Source organism: Camelus bactrianus, chromosome 15, assembly GCF_048773025.1.
Source record: "Camelus bactrianus isolate YW-2024 breed Bactrian camel chromosome 15, ASM4877302v1, whole genome shotgun sequence".
Lineage (NCBI taxonomy): Eukaryota > Metazoa > Chordata > Mammalia > Artiodactyla > Camelidae > Camelus > Camelus bactrianus.
The window spans coordinates 20,017,856-20,040,825 of record NC_133553.1 but is presented as its reverse complement, the minus strand read 5'-3'; the positions used below and the strand labels follow the sequence as shown (position 1 = coordinate 20,040,825).

General features: G+C 48.5%; 1 protein-coding gene and 1 long non-coding RNA gene across 3 annotated transcripts in view; both read right to left on the bottom strand.

Annotated features, from left to right (window-relative positions):
* Positions 1-4,594: 4,594 nt before the first annotated feature.
* Positions 4,595-8,078, bottom strand: KCNF1 (potassium voltage-gated channel modifier subfamily F member 1). The gene has a single exon (XM_010964019.3). The coding sequence runs from the start codon at positions 6,396-6,398 to the stop codon at positions 4,914-4,916; it is 1,485 nt and encodes a 494-aa protein (XP_010962321.3). The 5' UTR covers positions 6,399-8,078; the 3' UTR covers positions 4,595-4,913.
* Positions 8,079-10,927: 2,849 nt separating this feature from the next.
* Positions 10,928-22,970, bottom strand: part of LOC123619465 (uncharacterized) — a 50,043-nt gene continuing 38,000 nt past the window's right edge. The window contains exons 3-4 of one of the 2 annotated variants that reach the window (XR_006728073.2): positions 22,470-22,726; positions 10,928-20,196 (exon numbers count right to left, since the gene is read on the bottom strand). This is a non-coding gene — a long non-coding RNA (uncharacterized LOC123619465). Of the gene's footprint in view, positions 22,727-22,970 lie in introns of both variants that reach the window. The other variant, XR_006728072.2, reaches the window with a different exon arrangement.

Genomic DNA, 22,970 nt, shown 5'->3' with positions numbered 1-22,970 from the left:
TGACAAAGGGAAATAAAGCTATGGCTATGGCAGCCAGGCTCCAAGTCTGGCTGGGTGATGGCAAAGGAATATATGTATGTGTATAACTGAGTCACTGTGCTGAACATTAGAAATTAACACAACATTGTAAATCAACTATACTTCAATTAAAAAAAAAGAATCATAAAAAAAAAACCCACAATGAAATATCGGAGCATAAAGTCTCCTAATTCTTATTTTTTTTTTTTTTCTCCTTTTGGAAACCCACAGCATCCCTGTAACTACTTCTTAGGCTGCTACAATCAGAGGAAAGCATTTAGGGGGAGCTTCTATCTCAGATTATGTATATGGCCGACATCCCCTTTTAAATCTGCTGCCAGACACGTTCCCACCAGCACAGAGTGTGGTGCACAGAGCTGTCTTCTCACAGGCAGAAAGGTGGGAGGCTGTTCTGGGCACACCTGTCCCTCGTCTCCCTGGGAGATGGCAGGAGACTGGGGAGATATTGAATTATCCTCTTGGGAGGGAGGAGGACCAAGCAGCCCCTTCCCAGCCAGGGGGAGGGGGAAGCAGGGGCTCCCGCCTCAAAACCATGCCCCACGCTGTCCTGTCATCAGCTGGAATTGCCTCATTAGCAGGAACACTTTAAATCAGCCCATCCCCATAACCCTGGGCACTTGCTAGGGTCTTACCTGCCTCTGTCAGGTTTCCTCAGGGAGCGTGGGTGAAATAATTCCAGGTCTTGCCATTTTCATGGATTTTTTTCCCCCACTTTCTGGGCATTTCATTTCATGGTTGTGTGTGGTACCGCCAAACCCCAGATGGTAAGTCTTCAACTCCAGACACCTCTTACAATTGCCAGAATGGATCCTGAACTCAGCATGGCCTGAGCATCTGGTCCAAAGCTGCTTGCCCCCAAAAATGTTTTCCTCTTCCTTCTCTTTCTTTCCTTAAAAACACCACCACCAGAACCAGTCCATCTGCAGTGAGGCCTTCCTCGGAGATCAGATGATGACATCCTGCACCTTATTAGGAAGCTCGCTGAGTTCTGATGGAGGCCAGGAGAGCAACACCGTCTGGCTCCGGATGAGTGTGGGCTGTGGGCTGTGGGCACAGCTCCTACCTCTGCCACCAAGGATCAGGACAGCCACCACCAGCCTGTTGCTTCTGCTCTCTGGGCCTTGGTTTCCCCATCTGTGAAACTGAGGATGACTAGCTCACTGCATTATTTGTTTTTACACACACACACACACACACACACACACACACACACACACGGTCCTGCATTCACAATTCTCTATTTTGGAAATGAGTTCATTGTGTGCTCCCAAATTTATGAGACTTAGAATAAGATTGACCCCTCCATCTGGCTGTGACCTTCAGACCTTTAATTAAGCCCTCTTCACTCAACTCTACAAGATTTGGAGCCACAATTTTCCTGTCAGTTATGATGCAGGAGCCCAGGGAGGGGGTAGACTAGATGATGCCTATTTTCCTTTTAACCTGGATAGTCTGTGATTCCAAGAAACATACCTTCTTCTCTCTCCCTCTTTCAATAGAAATGAACCGGTCATTGGAGGTTTGTCAGAGTCTCCTGAGTCAAAGAGGCTGTTAGGCGATGGTCCCAGGAGGGGGTTGGGGGAGGGGTGGGATTTGATAAGAGGAAAGAAGGGAAAGGAGACAAAAGCAGCAGGAGCAGGAGCAGGAGCAGGAGCAGGAGCAGGAGCAGACCAGGAGCATCTCTCAGATTGGGAGCCAGGACCACGGAACCTCAAGCGGGAAACCAGGAGTTGGGGGTTCTTGGAGGAAAGAAGTTGGAAGGCTGTGACCCCAAGGCCTTGGGAGACGGACACGGTCTCGCCTTCTCTGGGGTGGACCCCATGCTGTGTGTCTTTGCTCACGTAGCCCCCCTGCTTTTGCTTCTAGGGGAGTGGGTCCCACTCATCCTTCAAGGCCTGACTTAGGGATCATTTCCTGTAACCCACAGGCCAATAATAAGCATTTTTGCCTCTGAGGACCATGTGATCTCTGTCACAGCTCTTCAGCTCCGTCATAGTAACTTCAGAGCAGCCAGAGACAACCTGTGACCAAGGGGTGTAGCTCTATTCCTGTAAGAATTTATTTGAATTTCAGGTATTTCTCATGTGTCACAAAATGTTCTTCTTTTGATTTTTTTAAAACCATTTAAAAATGTAGAGGAGGAGGGTATAGCTTAGCATGCATGAGGTCGGGGTTCAATCCCCAGTACCTCCATTTAAAAAAAAAGAGATACAAAAAAGTAAAAATGTATAAGCCATTCTTAACGCATGAACTGGACAAACACAGGTAAGAAGGACAGTTGGCAAGCTCCTCCTCCAGCCTCTTGCTACTCAAAGAGCAGTCAGTGGTCCGGCAGAATCAGCCTCATCTGGGAGCTTGTAGGAAACACAGAATTACAAAGATTTACCCAGAATTACAGGAAATTACTCAGAGTGACTGATTCAAAGTCTGCATTTTAGTAAGATCTCTGGATGACTCGTGTGCACTTTAAAGTTTAAATGAATACTGATGCTTGGGGGGTTCACCTCGGCATTCTAATGTCATAGGCGTGGATGCAGCCTGGACACTGGGATTTTTGTTAAGCTCCCCCGCAGGTTCTGAGGTGCCTCAGAAAGATTCCCCAGGGAGGGAGGGATGCCCTTCCAACCTGGTTCCCAAAGTTCTCTGGTCACTCACCCACAATCAGGCATGCCACTACATAAGCATGTCATGCTCTGAGTCCCTCTGGGTCCGGGACCCTGCCTGATCCTGATTCACTAGAGAGACCACTCAAACTGCTCACCATCTTGGGAGTCAGTCTTCTGCTTAGGGTGGATGAGATGGGCTCAGAGTGCTTTTGTAGCTGTCAAGACACTCTCCCCTGACTCCAGGAGAGCAGAAGACAAGGTGCCTTCTGGCCTCTCTCCAACCCCTGAGCTTCTTCCCTGTTCTGGGCTCAGAGCCCTCCTGCCAGCACCGGCTCGGGGTTTCCCAAGGACTCTGGGGGCAGGGGGACGAAGAGAGGTGACTTCACCCCATTCAGTCACATTCAGCAGGCCCCACTGAGCCCCAGGGTTGCCCACCAATCCCTCTTCCCAACACCTCTCCTCCCTCCCACTGGGTCCCAAGCCCCGGCTCCACTCTGCCTTCGATGGTCACCTGGCCTATCACTTGCCTGGAGAAACGAGTGAGGGAGGAGGCCGAACAGTGGCTCAGGGCCCCGAACCCCACAAGGACAGCTCTGATTCTCTCCCAAGTCCTCCCTCCAAGGTCCCCTACAACACCAAATCCTGGAAGGGGCCCCGAGAAACCATCCTTCTTCATTCACATGGGAAAACCAGGGACCAGGGGAGGAAAGGCCTGCCCAAGATGGTGCAGACCAGAGACCATATCTTCTCTTCCCCCTCCTAGTCCTCCGCTTCCCCCCAGAGGGCAACTCCCTCTGCACCAGCTGGCTCCAGAGGGGAAGGAAGAGCAGAACTCTGGGGTTAGTGGAAGGTGAAAAGTCAGAGAGAGGGGACTGCTGGGTTCAGCTCTGTGCCAAGAGGACTGCCTTTGACTAAGAACAGGGTGACAGTGCCCCACCCCCACCCCTCCCCCATCTGCACACCAGCCCAGCCTGGTGGAGGGCAGAGTGGGCAGCTGGGCACCCGCTCCCAGCACACAGTAATAGAAACACCTGCCGTTTACTGGGCAGTCATGGTGTGCCAGGCACTGTGTTAAGCACTGTGATTCCCTGAGGTAATTCTTCCACTTAATAAATGATAAAAATGAGGATCAAAGAAGTTAATCAGCAGGCCTAAGTTCACACAGCAGGTGAGGGAGTGGTGGGGGAGGAACAGTAGAGAAAAGTGTCTAAGCTAGAAGGCATCTCAGAGATTGCTTCCTCCTTCCCTGGAATTCAGACCCAGGTCTGTCTGACTCTGTTCCCGGGGATCTCAGACCAGGCTGGCAGTGTGTCGCTGGGGGCGTGCTCAGGTTTGTCCGTGCAGCTGAGACCTCAGAGGTAGTGGTTCTAAGAGAAAGGATGAGCTGGAGGACAGTCATGTCTACCCCAAGGAGGCTCACCGCCTCTCCTGGTCTGTAGAACCTCCCCTTTGTGGGCCCAAGCACATGCCTCTGTCCCAAGACCTCCTCACAGAGAAAAGAGAGCAGGATCATCAGATGTGGGACTGAATCCCTGCCCTGTGTGACCTTGGGCCTCAGTTTCTTCTTCTGTAAAATGGGGATACCTATCTAGCAGGGTTGCTGGAAGGAATGGAAAGAAGTTTTGAAAGGGGCCTTGCACAGGTGATAAAGAAATGGTAATTACGCGGCTGCATGGTGTTCCCTGTTCCGTGAACTCTTCCCCTCCTGGGAGCAAGCTTTCCCTCAGAAGGAAACAGAAGGCACAGAGCCTCCTGGAATGTGGCAAGGTTCCTTGTGCTGAACCCTGTGTACAAGCCCTTCTTTAATTAGCTCTCAACTAAAAATAACCCCCTGGGCTGGCTGCACACCTACCTACCTCCCAGGCGGGCCTGAGCAACATCTGGGATTTGGGGGTGGGGTGGGGTGGGGTGGGCAGCCAGCCTGTGACAGAACCTATGACACGGGCGGGTGCAGAGGGCAGGAGACTTTATTGAAGGAGATACAGAACCGGGTGAGAACTGCCATCAGCCAGACCATGGTCTCCATCACCCCACGCTGCCCATGACTCGTGGGCACCCCACCCTACCCTTGGGCCCCTGGACAGCTGGCAACACAAAGGGATCTTACCCAGCCTCATCAGAGGTGCCCAAGAGGGCCTTCAGAGTTCTGTTCAGGAGAGGGTTGGGGGACAAAGGACAGCCCCTCCCTGGCAGTCACTGGCAGGCCTGTGGCACCGTTCCGTCCATCCATCCACCGGCCCAGTCCGTCTGTGTCCGGGATGGCCCTCATCATTTGCAGCTCTGGAGCCGGGTCCTATGGTGCTTCTCCTCGGTCAGCAGGGGGATGAAGGTGTCACTGTGGGAGATCTTCAGCCGGCTGCTCCAGCTTGGCACCTCCTTCCCGGGGGGCTCTGGCGAGAGGTTGTCCAAGTCACCGCGGGAGCCCCCTGCCTTGCCCTCGCCCGCACTGCTGGAGGTAAGCTCCATCAGCTCCAGCTCATGCTTGGCAGCCGTTTCCAGGACTCGCTGCTTGTTGTAGTACCTGACAAAGTTGTTGATAATGGGGTGGATGGGCAGAGCAATCGCGATGACCCCACATAAGAAGCTGATGGCCGCGTTGAGCTTGCCCAGCGTGGTCTTGGGGTAGATGTCACCATAGCCGACCGTGGTCATAGTGATGATGGCCCACCAGAAGGACTGGGGGATGCTCTTAAACAGGGTCTCAGGGTGACTCTGCTCCATGGTGTAGCCCAGGGCGGAGAAGACAAAGATGCCCACCGCCAGGTACATGAGCAGCAGCCCCAGTTCCTTGAAGCTGCGCTTGAGGGCGTATGTGAGAGTCTGCAGGCCGGAAGAGTGGCGGGCCAGCTTGAAGATGCGGGCGATGCGCATGATCCGCAGGGCCTGCACCGCCTGCTGCACGTTGGTCAGCTCCATCATGCGGGCGCCCAGGTGTGTGAGCGTGAGGCTAACGTAGAAGGGGAGGATGGCCAGCACGTCCACGATGTTCATGAAGGACAGGGCGAAGTGCAGCTTGTTGGGCGAGGAGAAGAGGCGCAGCAGGTACTCCAGCGTGAACCAGCCGATGCACGCCGTCTCCACGTTCTCCAGCGTCGGGTGCTCCACGCGGTTGCCTTCAGCGTCCAGCACCTGCAGCTCGGGGATGGTGCCCATGCACATGACCACTGACGAGATGAGAATGAGCAGGAAGGATAGCACGGCCACCACCCGCGCGGGACACGAAGACTCGGGCTTCTCCAGGAACTTCCAGACGCACTTCTGGCAGCGCCGCCAGCGGCCTTCAGCCGTGTCCACGCCCAGGTCGTCCAGGATGAGCTGCACGCGGCGCGCGATCTCCTCCAGCTCCTCGCGCTTCTCGCTCAGGTGGCTCTTGCAGCAGTCGTCCAGGAATTTGAGGTCCACCTTCCAGAAGTCCATCTCGTTCTTGAAGCAGATGGGGCAGATGCCCTTCTTCATGTGGACCTCCCCAAAATAGTACACCTCAATGACACACTTGAACGCGTCTGGGTCCCTGTCGAAGTAGAACTCGCGCTTTCCGGGGTCGTAGTCGTCGCACAGGGAGAAGATGGTGTCGTAGCCCCCCGCCAAGCAGTTGATTAGCTCCGCCAGCCGGGTCTCAGGGTACTGGCTGAGGAGGTCTCCGTACAGCACCTGCCGCACGCCCCCCACGTTGACGACGATCTCGATGTCGTCGTTCGCCCGGGAATCCTGGCTGCCCGGCTCCGGGAGGCTGCGATCCCCGGCCCCGTCCATTCTCCCGGCGTGTGCCCGCGCGGCCTCGGCTCTGCGCCCTGCCGCCGCCACCGCCGGGGGATCCCACCGGTGCGCGGCTCTCGGGGAAGCCCGGCCGGCGCCCGCCTGCCTGGAAGGGCGATCACAGCGGGCAGCAGCGGGCTGGGGCGCGCCGCGGGTGAGGCATGCACCCGGCGGCGGGGCTCCGGGCGGGCATCCGGGCGCCGGGACGCACCGGCGGGGGGCTTTCGCGGCCGCCGGCCTCGCCCGGAATACTCACCCCGGCTCCCGGGCGGCGCGACCTGCCGCTTCGGCTCGGCCTCTTGCAGGAATGGGGTCCCCTCGTGGGCGAAGGGCACAGTCCTCCACCCTCGAGCACGCAGGCAGCGGCGGGCTGGTCCCGGAGCCGAGCGGGTCCCCTCGTGCGCCCGCCGCGCGAGACGCGTCCCGCGGCTGCCGGAACCACGCAGTTCGCCGAGGTGTGCGGAGAGCGAACTTGGGCTTCCTTTGCCCGAGCCGTTTCTAAACACAATAGGAATTCCAGCCTGACGTCAAGAGCTTTTCAAACTATACCCTCTTCTGGTGAAATTCTGCAAGGCACGCGCGGCAGCTGCAGGGGAACCGGTTAACCCTTGGGCAGACGGGCACAGATGCGTGCAAGCCGCCGCCGCCGCCGCCGCCGCGCGACCGTCCGGCCCCGCCGGCGCGGCGGGTCACCCAGGGGCCGGGACCCCGGGCTTTAAAGCGGCAGGCCGGCTCTGGCTGCAAAGTTTCTCTCTTCCTGCTGTATCGAGAAGATCGATGGTGAAAGAACACGGCCGCCTGTTGCTCCGCCGCCGCCGGAAAACGTGCCCACGAAAGCCCTTCAGACGCTGGTCTGCGTCCTGGGCCCCGCTGATCCCGCCTGGTCCTTGAAGGTTTCCTACTCGCCCTAATGCCGCTCTGCTGTAGGTGGCACTTTTCGCCTTCTCCTGAGCACTGTCCAATGAGGACAGCCAGTCCAGCCTCCTGTAGGAGAGACGGGACCTGCCCAAGGTAACAGTGAAATGGGGGTAGAACCCAGCTTGGCCGCCTCTTAATCCAGGGCTTTCCACTGTCCCGGCCGATTGACACACGCCAGTTAGCAGGTTGAGATTCTGCCGTGAAGTCCTCGCTGTCCACCGCTTCCCATTTCTTTGCAGCCCACCACCACCACCACCACCACAGCATCCAGAGCCTTGAGCCCCCGCGGCTTCTGCCTCCCCAGCCCCCACTCTGTCACTGAGGCCTGCCTCTCATTCCCACACAACATCCCACACCCTCCAGTCTCTTCCAGACTTTCAGTCACAGCTTTCAGGCACTCACATGCCGGAACCATTGCAACAGCTTCCATCAGCAGCAGCACCATCCTGCACACTGCCAGTTATTGAGCACCATCTCTGACCTGGGGACTAGATTTAAAAAGTATTCTAGAGAGAGGATTGATTAGGCAGAGCACAGAGGATTTTTAGGGCAGGGAAACTACGATACTCTAGCAATAGATAGATACGTGGCATTATACATTCATCCAAACCCATGGAATGTACACCACCACTATAAACTTTGGCGGACATCTGAAATGGACTTCGGCTGATAATGATGTGTCGGTGTAGTTCATCAGTTGTAACAAATGTACCCTCTGGTGAGGGATGTTGATTGTGGGTGAGGCTGAAGGAATGGGGGAAAGGGGCTATGTAGGAACTCTCTGTACTTACTGATCACTTTTGCTCTGAACCTTAAACTGCTCTAAAAAACAAAGTCTATTAAAAATAAACTCTGCTGTCTGTGTCACCGACAGTACTTTTTTTTTTCTTTAATGAGTTGGTATAAAACTGAATATGTTAGAATAGATCACACAAAGATAAATACAGTTTGGTGAAACTTCTTTTTACAAATTTTATTTTGTTTCCATTAAAAATCAGCCTAAGAAATTGACTCAGAAAGGTTGAGTGAAAAGAACACTTACTATAGGCGCACCATGAGCTAAGCGCTTTCTGAATGCTTTGCACTTGTCTCATTGAATCCCCACCGCACCTCTCAGAGGAAACAAGGTATCAGGTAACTGCCAAGATCACTCAGCCAGCAGGTGGCACAGTTGGGGTCAGAACCCTGATAGTCTGCTGTCACAGCCCACAGGCTTCGCCCCTCATGTCCTGGTCACACAGCTGGAGTGGTGGAGCTGGGATTTGACCCCAGGCAGATTTTCTGTCCAGTATAGTGCAGCACACCACCGACACACACCCCATATTCGTCTTCCAGTCCTCACTCATGTTACTTCCCTTCTCAGTTGTCTTCAGTACAACTAGGGTCAAGTTCAAATTGCATCTTACTCTAACCATAATGGATTTAAAAATGCCCATTTATTCAATATTTATTGAGTTCTAATGGCAAGTGCGTGTGTACACACACATACCCTACTCTGCTTAGGGGCAGGGTTCATACTCTCGTGGACAATATATTATGTATAGCTAAGAATTAGTTTGCAGTCCTCACTGTAACAGAGGGGTACAGGGAAGGAGTGGTGGTTCCTGAATTTTCCTACAGAGGGCGCCAAGGAGTATCCTCAGGTTTAGACGCCTGAGAAGAGGTTGGAAGAGGGAGAATTTGCCTTTGCTTGGAAGCACAGTGTTTTTTGGCTTAGGTGTATATTTGGGTGATGGTAACCCCTCAGGCAGGTAGAGCTCCCTTCCCCTCCCAACCAGCCATCCCCAAGGTGCTGCAGGAGCCCAGGAGTTCACAGGCATATCTCTGGCTCACCAGCGCTGGAGATCTCGCCTGGTTTGCCTGCCTCACCTGGGGGAGAGCAGCCTGCTCAGAGGAAGGCACGTGGTTGGTAGCCCCAAACATGCTGGGTGAAGCTGGAAACAGACCACTCAGAGCCTAGAGGGACCTGTGCAGAGTATGGACTCTAAGTCAGCTTTTCAGACCTCAGGTGACCGCTCAATAGTTGGCTGGTTGTGCAATCCATGTATTGAGTACGGAGCAGCATTTTTATTGAGATAGTATAGAATATAAGACATCAGAATACATCAGACATGCTAAAAATAAGTATGGCTTTAATCTCTTCACAGTAGCCAGAGGTTGACTCCAGCTCCAGCATGTCCATTTGGCAAATCCCAGACCCTTACAGGGAAGAAGACTGGTCCTGATAAAGGTGGGAAAGGAGAGGAGGCAGATGCAAAATACAGCAGAGAAATTGTCCTCAAACAGCCCAGAGCAGAGCAGGAGCTTGCTGACAACAGCAACGTTGAGAGAGAGACAGCTGTGTATCACAGGTCCAGGTGAGAGAGGCATTTGAACTTGGAGGGCCGGTAACCAAAGGAAAAAAAAAAAAAAAAAAGGCAAAAGGCAGGCAGGAAGACTCCTGCTGGAGGCCTGAGACCAGTCTGAAGCCAGAAGGCAGAGGAGGAGGAAAGATGAGAGACAGGCAACACAAAATCCCTCTCTGGGAGGAACAGCCAAGCATCACCGAGAGAGGGGAGCTGGCTGGCAGTCACTTGACCCTCCAAACCTGCATGCCCCATGCCCCAGACTCCTAGACTCCTTCTCAAACCCTCAAAAGCCTCAGAGCCTTGGCTACTGACATGCCTGAGCCCCAGGCGCCCTCCCCCTCTTACCCTCTAAACCTCACTCATCCTCCCCGGCCGCCTCCGCTCATCTGGACAACACTTAGAGTTCAGGTCTGTGGATTCCTCTTGATCCAGTGCTCTTCCCAGGCCCATATCATCTCCTCTGCTATGGACTGAACTGTGTCCCCCCAAAAGTCATGTGTTGAAGCCATAACCCCCAATGTATTTGGAGATAGGGATTTTTAAGAAGATAACTGAGGTTAAATGAATTGAGGATCTAATCTAATAAAATTAGTGTCCTTCTAAGAAGAGACACAAGAGATCTTTGCCTCTCTCTGCACATACTCACCAAGGAAAGGCCCTGTGAAGACATAGCAAGAAGGTAGCCTTCTACAAGCCGGGAAGAGAGGAGTCACCAGAAACCCTAATAGGACTTGGATCTTGGACTTCCAGCTGCCAGGATTATTTCCTTATGGCAGCCTGAGCAAACTAAGACATCTTCCTTCCTCCCTCACACCTGCCAAGTCTTCCCTAGACCTCCCCCTCCTCCAAGGCTCTGGACACAGCCTTTCATCATCCGACCCCTAGACCCTGTCTGAATTTTGTGAAGGCTTAGACTGGGATACCATAGGTAAAAAAAAAAAAATCTATTTGCGCCTTCTCACTGAAGGTCATTGATGCATAGAAATTTGAGCCAGGAGCCTAGATCCACTGAGAATTTCCTGAAGGATTAAACCAGGGGGGAAAACTCTGGACTTTCAGCTAAATGTGGAAAGTTTCTTGCTGTGCTGTAGTCTGTCCTGCATAGGATTTTTATTAGAATTACACATTTCATTATGTCATAGGGGGATGGGGGAACCTCATACCTATTAGACACCAGAAGCAGCAATTTGACTCATGTGAGTTTTTCATTTAAATAAGGAAAGAAGAAAAAAACACAGTCTATTTAGGCATTGTAAGAAGTGATTGAGCTGTATTTTTCTTTATTAAATATGTATTTTTATTTGCTGAACAATAACATTTGGGGCTACAAGAATGCTTAAATTCCATGGCGCTAATTAAAACTAGCACATGTGTATCTAAGCGATTTGTCTAGACAACAAAAAAAGCAAGCTGCAATCTATTCCCTTTTTATGGAATAATCAGGTCTGGGCAGTTAAAATTTCTTTGTGTTTAATAATTCCTTTCATCAAGATTCAGTTCCGTACTTCACTGGAAATTCACATTTCATTATTGCTTTGCCCCTATCAGACAACGAGCTGCCCCCAGGGCCCCGAAGAGTTGATTGACCAGAAGCCTCAGCTCACCTCCTCCTGTCTCAATAAACTGTCTGGAGGTCAAGTGCAGGAGGCTGTGTTGGATGGAGAATGGGGCAGAGAAGAGAATGATTTAAAACAGATTCATCAGGAAACTTTTTTTTTTTTTTTTTTTTGCTGCAGCAACAGAGTTTCTTTTTTCTTTTCAATGCCTCAGTTTTTCTATCTGCAGAATGGACATAGTGACCTTTCCTTCCTGAGTACAAGATCTCATAAGGGACAAATAAAACAGGGGGTGTGAATAGACTTCACAAACTATAAGATGCTGAAAATGTGAAGGCAAAGGGAGGAAGGAGGAGGGAAGGAGAGAGAAAAAAGGAGGGGAAACGGGAGGAGGAGGGAACAGGAGTTTGACTTCCTGGGTCTGGTCCCACTGTGGGCCTGTCCCTTTATGTCCATACACCTCCACTCCCTGCTCTGTTCAGCTGATTTATCCAGCTCGGGTCATGGGTGGGAAGCTGCGTATGTGCCAGAGCCGCCTCACATCCCAGATGTGTAGAAAGAAGGCAGAGACTTTGGATGCACTCATCTGCCCTGGAGGCTGGGGCTAGGACCCCACTCTGGGCCTGAGATGAAGTTGCTTTGATTTTTCTTAGAAAAGGAAAATGCAGTTAGAACGCAAAGGGGGCCTCTTATGCTTCAGGCCCTGCTGTGCGGAGTGGAACAGTCACTATGGGAGGGGTGGGATGCTGTTTGCTTTTGTGACTGCTTATAAAAAGAGAAGAACACTCTTTGAAAAACCAGTCCTTTAGCATCTTCCTTTTCCTTAACTGCAAAATTAATATATATTTGTAGTAAAAATTCAAAATATGTGAAAGCCCCATATTTGCACACCCAACATCCCTATTCCCCCAAAGTCAGTGCTGTCCGTAGTGTATTTGTTCTGCTACTGTGTAATGAACTACCACAAATTCAGCAGCTTGAAACAGCAAACATTTGTTATCGCGCAGTTTCTGTGAGTCAGGAGTCTGGCCAAGGCTTAGCTGGGTCCTCCGCTCAAGACCTCACAAGGCTTTGCAGTAAAATATGTTGGCTAGGGCTGGGATCTCATCTGAGGCTCAGGACCCTCTTCCCTGCTCATGTGGCAGAATTTATTTCCTTGCAACTAAAGAACTTTTGAAGGCTCCCCAAAATGAAATACTTAGGTATTAAATCTGCAAAAAAAATTTGTACAAGCTCTGTATGAGGACAACTACAAATCTCTGATGAAAAAAAATCCAAGAACTAAATAATTGGAAAGGTAATCCATGTTCATGGACAAGAAGACCCATTTTGTCAAGATGTCAATTCTTCCTAAATTGATCTGTAAACTCAATGCAATCCCAATCAAAATCCCAGCAAGTGGCATGAATAGACACCTCACTAAAGAAGAAATGCAAATGGCAAGTAAACATATGAAAAGATATTCCACATCCTAGGTCATGAGAGACTTGTGAATTAAAACCCCAGTGAAATACCACTACACACCTATAAGAATGACCAAGATCCAAAACACCAACAACACAAAATGCTGGCAAGGATGTGGAGCAGTGTTCATTGCTGGTGAGGGTGCAAATGGTACAGTCACTTTGGAAGATAGATTGTCATTTTTTTACAAAATGAAACACTCTTACCATATGATTCAGCAGTATGCTCCTTGGTATTTACCCAAATGAGTTGAAAACTTATGTCCACATGAAAACCTGCATACAGATGTTTATAGCAGCTTTATTTGTGATTGCCAAAACTTGGACACAACCATGATGTCCTTCGATAGGTGAGCAGATATGGTACATCCAGACAATGTAATATTATTCAGCGCTGAAAAGAAATGAACTATCAAGCTATGGAAGGAAATGGAGGAAACTTAAATGCATATCCCTAAGTGAAAGAAGCCAATTTGAAAAGACTGCATCCTTTATGATTACAACCATATGTCATTCTGGAAAAAGACAAAACTATGGAGGTAGTAGAAAGATCAGTGGTTGCCAGGGGTTGGAGGGGTAAGGAATCAATGAGCAGAGCACAGAGGTTTTATAGGGCAGTAAATGTCTTCCATATGACACTAGAATGGTGGGTACATATCATTATACACTTGTCCAAACTCATAGAGTGTACACCACCAAGAGGGAACCCTAATGTAAACTTCGGACTTTGGGTGATAATGATGTATCAGTGTAGGCTCATTGACAGTAACAAAGGTACCCTCTGGTGAGGATGTTGAAGGATGGGAGTCTGTGCCTGTGTAGGCTCAGAGGGTACATGGGACCTCTCTGTATTTTCCCCTCAATTTTGTTACAAACCTAAAAGTGCTTTAAAAACCTTAAGCTTATTCATTTTTAAAAAGTAAATAGCTAATGATTTTAAAACAAATCTATCTGGGTGTGTATGTCCAAGTCCAGTGGGGTTTTTTGTTTGTTTGTTTAACTGAAGTAGAGTTGATTTACAATGCTGTGTTAGTTTCTGGTGTACAGCATAGTGATTCAGTTATACATATATATGTATATATTCTTTTTCATTATAGGTTATTACAAGATATTGAATATAGTCCCTGTGCTCTACAGTAGGACCTTGTTGTTTATCTATTTTATATATAGTAATCTCAAACTCCTAATTTATTCCTCCCCTTGTCCCTTTCCCCTTTGGTAACCATAAGTTTGTTTTCTATGTCTGTGAGTCTCTTTCTGTTTTGTAAATAAGTTCATTTGTATCTTTTTTTAGATTCTACATATGAGTAATATCATGTGGTATTTTTCTTTCTCTTTCTGGCTTACTTCACTTAGTGTGATAATCTTTAGGTCCATTCATGTTGCTGCAAATGGCATTATTTCATTCTTTTTTTATGACTGAGTAGTATTCCATTGTATATATACACCACAATTTCTTTATCCAGTTATCTGTCTATGGACGTTTAGGTTGCATCCATATCTTGGCTATTTTAAATAGTGCTTCTATGAACATTGGGGTGCATGTATCTTTTCAAATGGAGTTTTTATCTTTTCTGGCTATATACCCAGGCATGGAATTGCTGGATCAAATGGTAACTCTATTTTTGTATTTTAAGGATTCTGTTTTCCATAGTGGCTGCACCAAATTGCATTCCCACCAACAGTGTAGGAGGGTTCCCCTTTCTCCACACCGTCTCCACATTTATCATTTGTGGCCAGTTCAGTGTTTTTCACTGAACTTAGTTGCCATGGAGGAAATCTGATTCGCAGCCCAGCAGAGGGGAAAGGGAATCTCAGGCGTGGAAGCAGCCAGTGCCTCCTTACTGCCATGGAATTCAGCTGAGGGCCTGACACCTACACATGGTTAAGCTGCTCAGAGCCCCGCCCTGGGACATATTTGACCAAGGCTTATCTCTGGGTGCCCCCAGCTCCGTATCTACTCCTGGTCAGAGAATGGGAAGCAAAGGGGGCATTATGGGGTCAAATGAGGAGAAAAAGGGCATGGCGTGGGAAGTAGAAGGTGGGGGTGCTGAATGTGAACTGAGAGCAGAGTGGGAAGAGGGATGAAGAGAGGGAAGGGGGATGGGGGTAAGCAGAGAAAATTCAGGAACATCTTCTCAGGTTTTTGAAGAAAACGTCATGTCAGGAAGGACTTGGTAATTACTGTCATTTGTGGGATGTTTTAGTACAAGAGAACCAAATAATTATGATATCATGAGCTCAGTGCCTTACTCTAAATCAGTATCCAGTCATGAAATGTATATGGCTTACGTGTTCTCGGGAGCTTCCCCTGCCTTAGTCCCACCACAGGTTGCACAACAAAGCCCTTTGGGGAATAGAAATTTCTTCTTCGTGTGGTTATGACAATCAAACAGGACTTTACGTGTATATACGTGGACCCTGGGTGGTGCCAGGTTTCCAGGGAGCATGGGGCCCCCGAAACCCAGAACTGGGAAGAAACAAATTGTTTAGGTCAACCTTCTATCAACTGTATCCCTCCAAGCAAGCATCAGTCTTTGCTTGGATGCCTCTAGTGGTGGGGAGCTCATGACATGCAGGGAGCAGGGAGTGGTACCATATGAAAACTCTTGGGAAGAAAAGAGGCCTTTTTTTAACTTCTGAGAGTGAAGTCATTCCATACCTGGGGCCATGAAGGCAACACTTATCTAGGCAAGAGTTTGGCTCTCTGGTCAGAAAACTAAGCTTTGAATTCTACCTCTGCCATATTCTAGCTGTGTGACCTTGGACATGTCACTTTGCCTCTTTGAGTCTCAGTTGCCTCTTCTACAAAGTAGAGACAGTGCTCCCTAGACCTCCAGCAGACGGTTATGCTCAGCAATAAAGAAAGTACATGGTGAACTGGGATGTAAAGAATTGCTATCATTTCACCTATTTTTCACAACATTGGGATTGAAATGGGACCTAAGAAATCAGAATCAAACTGGTTTGTTTCCCAGTGCCAATATATAAGTAGTTTATAATGTCCCAACGTCCCTGTCTATAAAAACATGCTAACAGTCAGACAGAGGAAGTAGCAGGAAGAGGTTAGGAATTGGGGAGATGCTTACATCCAGATTTTGTTCACTCATCTTCGTCAGTGCACCAACACAGCATCGCTCACTGCGTTCACATCTCTAGCTTTCTCCCCACCTCCCCTCGGGTGCCGTAACCGTGGATATAACTCAGGAACAGCCAGATAGAAGAGAGGCACAGGGCCAGCCAGATATGTGGGAAAGGGCGCAGAGCCTCCGTGCCCTCTCCGGGTGCACCACTATCCCAGCATGTCAACCTGGAAGCTCCCTGACTTTCTCCCTTGGGATTTTATGAAGGCTTCATTACAAAGGCACAGTTGATTAGATCATTGGCCACTGGTGATGGAACTCAATCTCCAGCCCCTTTCTCCCCTCCAGAGGTCTTGAGGTGGGACTGAAAGTTCCAGTCCTCTAATCACAGGGTGGTTCTCCTAGCAACCACCCCCCTTCCTTAGGTATATCCCAGGAGTCACTTCGCTGACATAACAAAAGCCACCTTTTCAAGCCCTCAATACTTAGACATTCCAAGGGTTTTAGGAACACCATGCCAGGTTGAAGACCAAATATTTGTGACCTTATTTTGAAAGAGGGTCTTTGCAGATGTAATCAATTTAAGGTGAATTATGAGTCATGCCGGATCCTAATCCAATATAACTGGTGTCCTTATAAGGCTCGTGTCACCATTTCCACCCTCACCTCCCAATGCCAGGATGGGGGACTCTTCTAGGAAAGGCTTCTAACACCGGCTTCTCTCCTTCTTCTGTCCAAGTCATCCAACAACTCTGAGTTGGCATGTAAGTCTATAAACTGGACATAACAGAATAGAAACTATATCATAAGGATGTTGTCAGATACCTTGAAGATCGTGAATGTGAAAATTCTCAAGACCCGTTTTGTTTTTGTTACCATTATGGCCTTGTCAGTCTATCTGTGTATGATCAACTTTGGCATCTTTCAAAATTGAAACAAAACCCCAGTGACATGTACAACTATGTCCCATAAGACCACAACCTTCTCAGCAATTCATTTGCTGCTGGATATTTAATTGATTGCAGAGCTCCCTAAAAATAATTTATCATAAACAGAGCCTCTAAGGAAATCATTCCCTTGTTTTGCTTTGTACGAAATAGCTAGGGAGATAAAAGTAACAAATAGCCCCTTTTACCCACAGAAGATTCTCTTGACTCAAGAGGATCAAAGTAAAATGTCCTTCCCAGATTTGGCGTTAACATGCGTGGCTATGCATCCATTATTGAACCGGTCTCCAAAGCTCATCAGGCATCTGTCAACACCCTTGCTGAAATCAAACATGTAAACTCACAGGCATTAGTCCAGATAAACACCACCTGCCTCTTCATTTTCTAAGATGGCTTTTTAATCCCTCCAAGTTGGAAATGTTCTTCCTAGACACCAAACTGCTTCTTGAGAAACAGTGTTTGTGATGCAAGCGGAGACCCCCTCCCATCCCAGCCCACTGCTTTGACAGGTGTTAATTACACTCTTGATCAAAGAGAAACATCTGCACCCTTCAGCATGGGAGGCGGTGGCAATTTGCAGCTCAGCAGGCAGTGCATGGGAAATTGCTGGAGACACTTGCTGGCCACGTGGGAGCCATCGCTGGGGCTCCCCATCCCTGGGGCTCCCACCCTTGGCAGATAGGCAGATCTGCTCCCCTCGTGTCCCTGGAAGGATAGGCTTCAGGAGGGAGCCCCCAGACTCGCCAGCTTTCCTCCTCTCCATGTGCCATTTTTCCTTCTCTTTCCGGAGTCAGGTCTGCCGAATGGTCACCCTGCACAATCCTCAACTGGCCATTCTGAACGTCTTTTCCCAGGTTTGTGGCATTCTCAATGCTGACTTCACATGCTGTCTTTATCCATCCCACTTAGATTTCTCCCTGGAAATACTCATGTGTTTGACTACAGGGTGCTGCCCTGACCTTTAGACCTCCTGGCCATGTTGTTCAGTGGACAGAATACAGGCTCTATGACCTTTTTTTTTTTTAATTTTGAAAAAATCTGATTCCAAAATACATCTGAGGAATTGCCCACTTGTACTCGGGTGACTTTTGACAACTGCCTTGACTTTCTCCACCCAGACTCAGGTGAACCCTTCTCAGCCAGACAAGAACTTTCCTGATGTCCCCACAAGTCAGCTGTCTCTACCCCAAGTATTGCTCCTTGAGAGTAAGGATGAGGTGGACACATCGGCTGTGCCTCTTGCTGGCTGTGTCACTTACCCATGGGACTCGGTTTCTCATCTATCACATAGGGCCTCTACTTCCTAACCTCTAGTCTGGGGTGCTCCTGGGCTCTGAAACACCAACGATAAATCCCAGTGTTATGGACCACACCTGCTCCCCCAAATTGTATGTCCAAGTCCTAACCTCCAGTATGGCTGTATTTGGAGATGGGGCCTGTAAGGAAGTAATTAAGTTTAAATGAGACCTTAAGAGGGGGTCCCTGAAAATATTTGCAAATGATGTGACTGACCAAGGTTTAATTTCCAGAATATATAAACAACTCATACAACTCAATAACAACACAACAACAACAACAACAAAACCAATCCAAAAATGGGCAGAAGACCTAAACAAGCAATTCTCCAACGAAGGTACACAAATGGCCAACAGGAAAAAATGCTCAGAATCACTAATTATCAGAGAAATGCAAATCAAAACTACAATGAGGCATCACTTCACACCAGTCAGAATGGCCATCATTCCAAAGTCCACAAACGATAAATGCTGGAGAGGCTGTGGAGAAAGGGAGCCCTCCTACACTGCCGAAGGGAATGTACTTTGGTGCAGCCATTATGGAAAACATTATGGGGATTCCTCAAGAAACTAAAAATAGACTTGCCATATGATCCAGCAATCCCACTGCTGGGCATATAGCTGAGGGAACTCTAATTCGAAAAGATACATGCATCCCAATGTTCATAGCAGCACTATTTACAATAGTTAAGACATGGACGCAACCAAAATGTCCATCAGCAGAGGACTGGATAAAGAAGTGGTATAATTATACAATGGAATACTACTCAGCCATAAAAAAGAATACAATAATGCCATTTGCAGCAACATGGATGGACCTGGAGATCATCATTCTAAGTAAAGCCAGAAAGAGAAAGAAAAATACCATATGATATCACTCATATGTGGACTCTAAAAAAAGAAAAAAGAAGACACTAATGAAATCATCTACAAAACAGAAACAGACTGGCAGACACAGTAAACAATCTTATGGTTACCAGGGGAAAGGGGGTGGGAAGGGATACATTTGGGAGTTTGAGATTTGCAAATATTAACTACTAGATATAAAAATAGATAAAAACCAAATTTCTTCTGTATAGCACAGGGAACTATATTCAATATCTTGTAATAACCTTTAATGAAAATATGAAAACGAATATATATATATATATGATTGGGACATTATGCTGTATCCCAGAAATTGATGCATTGTAACTGACTATACTTCAACAAAAAAAAAAAGTGGTTCCATGATCCAATAGGATTAGCATCCTTATGAAAAGAGACACCCAAGAGAAGCACTATTCATTCTCTCTCTCCTTGTCTCTCTCTGTCTCTCCCTCCTCCTCCTCTGTCTCCTTGAGTGAGCACAGAAAAAAAGCTAGGTGAATACAGAAAGAGAAATGGCCGTCTGCAAGCCAGGAAAAGGGCCCTCACCAGAAACCCAATCATCCAGAACATTGATCTTGGACTTTCTAGCCTCCAGACCTGTGAAAATATAAATTTCTATTGTTTAAGCCCCCAAGTATTTTGTTAGGGCAGCCCAGACTAAGACAGATGATACTCAGTCTAGTTTTGCAGATAAGAAACAAGTTCAGAAGGGTGACATGGAGTCTGAAAGGAGGAGTGAGCAATTAACAAGCAGCTGGGGGAAGGGATCACTTTTCATCCAGAAATGCAAGGGCTTAGAGGTACAGACAGAGGCTGGTGCGGTCAGAGAAGAGGGCAGTGCCTGGGGTAAGAACCTGGGGTGCCATCCTAAGGCAGCCATATGCCTTGAATAAAGAACTGGGGCATATGGTTGGGCATGAATATGTAAATGAGCCTAATTCTGGGAAATCCAAATTATGAGGGTGCAGCCTCTACACCAGGAGTGGGTGGCACAGCCTCAAAAGACCTCAGTCCTGAGAACATCAGTGGAATCCACGTCACGAGCAATACCTGAGGTTCTTTTCACCGAGCGCGTATCACAAAGACAACCAAAGAGGTAGAAACGCTGAACCTCACGGCAGAATGAACAGAGCTTCCCGAGCCATAAATGCAGGATACAAAATCGGCTTCCCCCCTGTTCACAGCTAATCTCTCCTCCGTGGTAACTAGGATATACCACGTCATTTTCCTCTTTCTTCCTTCTGTTTTCTGTGTTAACTGCGAATCTACTTTTTCATCTCAGGAAGATCCACAGGCAACATCCCAAGGTTCCACGCTGAAAAATGATGGAAAAAGGGTTCTTAGCATCTTTGTCCTCACTTGTCTTCCGTTGGCTGATTTTTCTTGTCCCCACTGGCCCTGTCTTTTTCTGCCCTTGAAAAAATGTCTCAAGGAACAACTAATCTCCCAAGCGAATGGGCACCTCTATTTCTCTGGGCAGCCATGGCGAGAATCTTGAGTGGGGTTTAGAAGAAAAAGACATCTGGGCTATTTCCCTAAAAGCTTTCCCCAATACATAAAGTCCTTTAAATGATAATTGCTGACTTGGTCTGGTTATCAGCCACCCCCTCCACCTCCCCAGCAGCTGGGCTGAAAAGTTATCTGCCAACTGGCTCCGTGGAGCTGGCTTTTAACTCTTCCAACCCCAGTCATAGCGCACGTTTATCTATCCGTGCATGCACACACGTACATGCACACAGAGATATATTTAACAGTATGTGTGAGACGGAGGCCTCATAGGAAATGACCCCTGCCCTCAAGCAGGAAAGATGTGTGTAAATATGTGAAAAACTTATGTGCAAAGCAAGAGTTCATGGAAGAGAGAATCCTTCAGACAGAGGTAGCTCAATCTTTATTAAAGCTATCACCCCCTAGCCCATTGGGTGCTCACGACAGCTCCAAGAAATGCTCGGGGCAAAGATGGCAGAGCAGAAGAGGATGGAGGGGTTAAGCTACTGGGATTCTCAGCAGAGAGAAGGAAGACTGGTCTCTCAAAGCCATCAGCAGGAACAACCGTTTCATCTGTAGTCTTGGCAGACTGTCTGTGCCAAAGAAGCAGCTTAAACAAATAGACCTTGATTTTGATGGTTTTCAAATGGGAGCCGTGTTGATTTACCCAGTGTCTGACTTTTGCAAAAATCACACCATTTGAGCTCTAGAGCACACTATTCCCCACCTCCTGGGGTAAATTGACTTTTAAATGAATGCAGCGAAACACTCAAATCTCTGTAAGGAGGATGAAGGCTAAGAAGTGCACCTCCCTTTTACACATCCGTGTCGGTTTCTGAAGAGGTTTCTGTGACTTTTCAGACCAGAAGTGCTGAACCCTTTCCTGCTGCAGCAGGCATGAGAAAAGCCAGTGGGGCCAGATACTGGTGAGAGCGGACTCAAGGCTGAGAAGCTGGGACGGGGTTGGCTCTGATCAGGGACTCAAGGAATACCAAGAAAGCCACCCTTTCTCCTTACTTACCTTGCACACATAAAGAGGAGAGAGGAGTGAGCACTTGGAGTGCTGTCCCAGCCTGTGCCTGGGGACTCCTGGGCTCTCACAGCGAGGATGCTGAACACTGTATCCATCCATCGCCTATCCATCATGGCTCCAACAAACATTTTGCTACCGAGTCCAAGCTCATACTGCTCATCACACAACAGGCTCATAAATCAAGGGACGAGTTGTTGGGGCAACGAATAGCGACTGTATTCAGAAAGCCAGCAGACTGAGAAGATGGTGGACTAGCGTCCCAAAGAGCCATATTGCCTGAGTTAGAATTCAGGCTTCTTTTATACTAAAAGGAGAGGGAGTAAAGTCAAACATTTCCTGTTCCGGTCAGCCTCCAGAGGGGAGGTGTTAATTTCTTCCTTCTTGCAGTCATTCACAGGTGGGCCTGGTCAGGATGTTGCCGGTGAGCTAAACAAAGTTATTTCAGCTTAAGGCTCATTACCTAGAAGGCAGGTTTCTCAGAGATGGGACATTATGTATAATTTAAGCTTATAGGCAACATCCCTTTAGTGATTATCTTGTAGGGAAAGCAATAGAATACAAATGTTAAAGTAAAAGAAACACCCAATGTGGAATCAGATTTGTGCTTCCCTATTACAGTTTCTCAAGCCCCTCTCACCTCGCTCTCACTGCTATGCTGGATGCTGTTCAGGAGGAGCTAGAAATGAATCTGATGAGGCTCCTGCCTTCACGGACCTCACACATACACACATAAGGACATGCTAGTGTGACACCCAAAGAGCAGTCTCTTGAAAACTTTTGGCTGGACCACTGGCACCAAAGCTCGATGAAGTCAGACAGACCCAGGTTCGAAGCCCAGCTCTGCCACTTACTAGCTTTGTCTTCCTGAGCCTCAGATTCCTCAGTGGGAAGTTTCCAAGTCAAGTAAATGAAACTGAAAACAATCCTGGGTGTGACATCTCTGAGCACACGGTGGGTGTTCAATAAATGTTAGTTCCCAACCTCCGTCCCGTCAGCCTACAGGATGGAATGTGGAGACGGGGATAGAACAGGTCCTGATGGGGGCGGGAGAGACCCCTTCCCTTTACCTGTGCGTGTCACTCTTCTACTCCGCAAAGGAAGCTGCTGGCCTGCTCCCGCCCAAACCATTCCACTTCCGTGCTCCTTTTGGCTTCTCAGCCTCTATACCCGGCACCCAGATGCATGGTGGACATCAGTATGGGTTCCATTAAATAAGGTCCTTCCAGCTTCTCCCAAGTCAGCAGCAGCTCTGCATCTTCTGGTGGCTGTGTTGCAGCGTTCCCTTCTCAGCAATCCTCATGTGTTTTTCAGGATATAGGTTCACCTGCAATAAAGATCCAAACACACGAGAGAGCAATAAACTTCTACCATGTAGACACTCAGGGAAGGTAGGGGTCTTTTGTGGGCATTTAGTATCCTCAAGGCCTCACGCTAACAATTATACATGGTATCTAACTTAATCCTCCTAACAATACTGGAGGAGAGGGTGTTGTGGACTGAATGTTTGTATCCCCCCCAAAATTATGTTTTGAAGCCCCGACTCCCAGTGTGGCTGTATTTGGAGATGG